This window comes from Myotis davidii, unplaced genomic scaffold, assembly GCF_000327345.1.
Source record: "Myotis davidii unplaced genomic scaffold, ASM32734v1 scaffold425, whole genome shotgun sequence".
Lineage (NCBI taxonomy): Eukaryota > Metazoa > Chordata > Mammalia > Chiroptera > Vespertilionidae > Myotis > Myotis davidii.
Window position 1 is genome coordinate 4520228 of NW_006296413.1, and position 4712 is coordinate 4524939.

Here is a 4712-nt window from a genome sequence, read left to right on the forward strand (position 1 = left end):
TGGGGGTGGGGCCAAGAACGGTTTTACGAAACGGAGGAGGCGGGGCGCGCTGTGCGCGAGAGGAGTGGGCGAAGGCGCCCCGAGAGACCACGGACACATGTAAATGAAGGCCTGACTAGCGGAGAAGTAAATCTGCATATGCATGAGGGGCGGGGCCTAGCTTGGAAGGCAAGTGCTGCCCACTTTCCCTTTTTCCCTCTCCCCCCCCTCCAGATAACACCGTCGGGGCCCTTGGACCGCAGGCCCAACATCCCCTCAAACCTGCGGAATCGGGATGGGAGCAGCAGACCTACCACATGCAAGAAGTCCTGGATCTCGAGTCCCGGGAAGGCGGAGCGGATATGGCCCCAACAGAGAACGCTCAAGGTCACTGCGGTGACCGAGTGAAGGTCATGGGGAAAGGCGGGGCCACGTGCGTCCGCCTCACGCAGACAGCCACGCACTGACTCACAGACCTTGCACAGACTTTTATTTCTCTAGGGTTCAAATTCCACATGGATAGGTCTCCACGCAGGGCCGGGACCGGGGCCGGGGCTGGAGGTGGGCAGTCCCTCGAGCCTGAGGCGGTGCTCTCAGGGTTCCGGGACTTGTTGCCTCCCGTTCCGCTGCTTCTTGAGATCCTCGATTTGTCCCTGCAGCTGCTGGGTCAGAATGTGATCCTCGCCGAAGGCGGAGAGGTAGCCTGGAGGAGAGAGCTCCGCTCAGGGCAGTCGGAGGGGCGTTGCCTGTCCGGCAGCAGATGCCACCTGTGTGGTTGGAGGCAGGACTGGTGGCTTGGGTTGACAGGCGCTCTCAGGGCTCCGGGCTGTGTCAGTTTGGGGGACTTTGGATCTCCGAGGCGCTGGGCCCTGCCGGTTTTGTTGCCAGTCCTGTGCTCCAAATAGGTGGGGGATGCGGAGCAGGACTGGATATGGAGGTGGAGGATGGATGTGAGCAAGAGTAAAGAAAATGTTGCCTGCCTGATCTTGGACAGCGGCAGTTTTTTGGACACCTTCTGGAGCACTCACCCTTAGCCATTAGCCAGTCCCTACCCCTCATTCCATAAACGGGACAAACCAGGGGAGGTTTACCCAAACCATCTACTGTCCAAAGGCTCTTCACACCAATCAGGGAAGGGACTGAGGCCGCACAGAGACTCATCCCCACTGGGCAGATGGAGAAATCGCCTTAGGAAAGCCGTCAGCTAGAGGGGGGCAGCACTTACACTGGAGCCCAGCCCCTCACATTGGCCCCATGGTTTCCCCACTGGTCTCCCTTGTCCTGTCCCCCAACTTTTTGCTTCCTCGGGAGCTCTTATAAGGCAGTCACAGCCTGAAATTCCACTGCCATGGGCTCAAACCCTGCAAAATCCCCTATGGGCTCCTGGGAGCTGGGGGAGGGACTCACTCCGGAGGGCTTTGGTGAGGATTTCCAGGGCTTCATTCACCATGAGTTCCATCAGGGGCAGTGGCAGCTGAAGAGGCAGCAAGAGGCTTGATGTCCAAGGGACCCCAGCTGCCCACAGCTGAAATGCCCCACCTGCAGCCCAGGACGCCCAACCAAGCTGCCTGCCCCTCCACACTACGGACCGCCCACCCCCTTCATCCGTAAACCCCAACTTGCCCATCCCCCACCCCACTGAAATCCCCAGTCTCCCTGGCCCTCTAACCCTGTCCTGCTGCTCCGCCCAGTAGGCTCGGTGGTGCGTGTGCTTCAAGATATTGACTGATGACACCGAGGAATCCAATTCTGGGAGAAGAGGAAGAGACATCAGTCATCTGCAGGCTGCTGGGTCTTTCTGGAACAGAGGAGCTGTAGGGGCTGGCCTCTGGCAGGGACAGTGGCCTTCAGAGAGCAGCTCCAGGTGCCACCGTAGCAGGAAACGGCATGGGACAGCGGTTTCCAGACCTGGACTTTATTATCTCACCCACCAAGGTTCTAGTTCTGGCTGCCCGCCTGTGTGACACTTAGAGCCAGTGACTGAAACTTTCTGACCTTCAGGTTCTTCATCTGTAAAATGGGATAAGAAGAATAACCCCTGGCCCTGGCTGGGTAGCTCAGTTGGTTAGAGCATCATCCCCATACATCAAGATTGTGGGTTCAATCCCTGGTCAGGGCACATACAAGAATCAACCAATGAAACAAGTCAGTATTTCTCTCTCTCTCTCTCTCTCTCTCTCTTTCTGTCTCTCTCAAATCAATAATATTTTCAAATGAATAATTAAAAAAAAAAAAGAATAGCCTGGTCATTGTGGCTCATTGAGTGTCGACCCAGGAACCAGCAGCACATGCCCGGGTTGTGGGCTCGATCCTCAGGGGTGTACATGCAGGAAGCAGCCAATCATCATTGATGTTTCCATCCCACTTTCCCTCTCCCTCCTTCTCCCTGAAATCAATAAAAACATATTTAAAAAGGAAGGAATATGAAAAGAATAACCCCTTATGGAGGTGATGAAATGTAAAGGTGATCATACTGGTACAAGGGATGCCCAATGCCTGCACACCACAGGAGCTCGATCAGTGGCCGTCATTATATTGCTATCAGTTCCAATGATCTGATGAAGCGCTAGGGGGGGATCCCCAAAAGTGACCAGCATGAAGTAGGTACTTAAAAATCGTCACCAATGACTAAATAAATGACAGGCACCTCCTCAACCCTCGAAAACCCACCGACAAGAAATTAACTCCTTCCTCTCAACTCTGCTGGTGATTCCATTAAAAGCACGGTCCTGCCGAAACCGGTTTGGCTCAGTGGATAGAGAGTCGGCCTGCGGACTGAAAGATCCCAGGTTCGATTCCGGTCAAGGGCATGTACCTGGGTTGCAGGCACATCCCCAGTAGGAGATGTGCAGGAGGCAGCTGATCGATGATTCTCTCACATCAATGTTTCTAACTATCTTTCTCCCTTCCTCTCTGTAAAAAATCAATAAAATATATATTTTTTAAAAAAGGCACGGTCCTAAGGACACAAGGCCGCCTCTCTGGGGCCTGGTGTGGCCTGGCCATAGGAGCGTGTCTGGTGCCTTCCCAGTAGGGGGCGCTCCAAGAATGTCTGGTTTATTAAGCATGAAGGATTAGCACAGGCGCCCCACTCAGGGAACTCTAGAAACTTGGATCCTACAGCTTCCCCGCATTTTATACCAACAGACACTGAGGTCCTGGCCAGCCCCCTACCCTGTGGGCGCCCACAGCGGGATGAAGCCACACTGACCCCCGGAATCCTGGACCCCTTCTACATGGTTTCTCTGGAAGCTGCTGGGGCTCTGCTCCTGCTCCAAGGTGTGGCCATCGAGTTCCCCCTGCGTGATGTCGCCTTTCTTTCCGTCCTCCCGTTTCTCCCAGGCTCTCTCAGGGTAGGTCTTCCGTCTGTACCACTGGCCGGACTTGCCCCTGGAGCTGCTGAGCTCCTGGTCGGAGTCCTCATGGACGTTCGTCGGCACAGTCAGCTTGGGCTGCGACAGCGTGGCCTTGGTCCACAGATTCCGGATGTCACTCTTGGAGCTGGACTTGACTGAGTCACTGGGAACCAAAGACTTGGCCCTCGCCTGTGGACCACATACAACAAGGAAAGCCCCGCACACCTGTCAGAATGGCTATCATCGAGAAATCAACAAACAATGAGTGTTGGCCTGTTGGTGAGGATGTGGAGAGGAGGGAACCCTCGTGCACTGTTGGTGGGAATGCAGATTGGTGCAGCCACTGTGGAGAACATTATGGAATTACCTCCAAAAATTAGAAATGGAGCTACCTTATGACCCAGCAATTCCACTCCTTGGAATATATCCAAATAAACCCAAAGCACTACGTTGAAAGAATGTATGCACCCCTATGTTCATGGCAGCGTTATTCACAGTAGCCAGGGTTTGGAAGCAGCACGTATGAGGGGATAGAAAAGCTGTGGTACATGTACACAATGGAATACTACTTGGCCGTTAAAAAGGGGGCGGGGAATCTTACCATTAGCCACAGCATGGATCAACCTGGAGAGCATTATGCTAAGTGAAATAAGCCAGTCAGAGAAAGACAAGCACCACATGATTTCATTCATATGTGGAATCTAATAAACAAAATAAACTAATAAACAAAATACAGATAGATTCATAGAGAACAGACTGACAGCTGGGGCGGGGCGGGGCGGGGGGGGGAGCTCAGGGCTGGGTGAAAAGGTGAAGGATTAAGCAAAAGCAACAACAACAAAACTCATAAGACACCTACAACAATCTGGTGATTACCAGCGGGAAAGGGGGCGGAGGCAGTAGGAGAGGGTATAGGAGGGACAAATGGTGATGGAAGGAGACTTAATACAAGTATACAGGTTTCAGGCGTACAGATCCTGTATTATAGAATTGTACACCTGAAACCTATATACTTTTATTAACCGATATCACCCCAATAAAATCAAGTAAAAAGAAAAAAAAAACAAGGAAAGCCCAGGGTCGCGGGGAGTTGGGGAGGGAGGAGAGCAGGCTGGGGCAGCCACGTGGGGACTGGGACTGTTGGGAGCTGGAGGGTGGGGGCGTGAGAGGACAGCCAGGGCCCACGTTGAATGAGTCTGAGGGCTGAGGGGATGAGGGGCCCAGGAAGAGTTCTTACTTTGAGAGGCTTTTCCTCCATGGTTCTGCCCCAACGGACCCAGTCGCCACACGCCTCGCGGATGGCGGTGGGGAGGGGGGAGGGTTGCGCTCCGGGAAGGGGGAGGGGCGGGGTCGCGTTCTGGAACGGCAAGGGCAAGG

The 4712-nt window shown here is 54.0% G+C and overlaps 2 protein-coding genes and 1 long non-coding RNA gene across 3 annotated transcripts in view; 1 reads left to right on the forward strand and 2 right to left on the reverse strand.

The window, feature by feature from the left end:
- ESRRA (estrogen related receptor alpha) overlaps positions 1-331 on the reverse strand; it is an 8605-nt gene extending 8274 nt beyond the window's left edge. The window contains 1 exon segment of the mRNA XM_015569072.1: positions 262-331. The gene's annotated coding sequence lies outside the window, so the exon portion shown is untranslated.
- On the forward strand, positions 7-1743 carry LOC107184355. Its single transcript, XR_001515180.1, has 3 exons — positions 7-99; positions 214-366; positions 1674-1743. It is a non-coding gene; the product is annotated as an uncharacterized LOC107184355 (long non-coding RNA).
- On the reverse strand, positions 380-1767 carry TEX40 (testis expressed 40). Its single transcript, XM_015569073.1, has 3 exons — positions 1649-1767; positions 1387-1453; positions 380-682 (listed from the first exon to the last, which is right to left on the reverse strand). Exons 1-3 carry the CDS (start codon positions 1748-1750, stop codon positions 573-575), a joined length of 279 nt encoding a protein of 92 aa, XP_015424559.1. The 5' UTR covers positions 1751-1767; the 3' UTR covers positions 380-572.
- Between the last annotated feature and the right edge of the window lie 2945 nt (positions 1768-4712).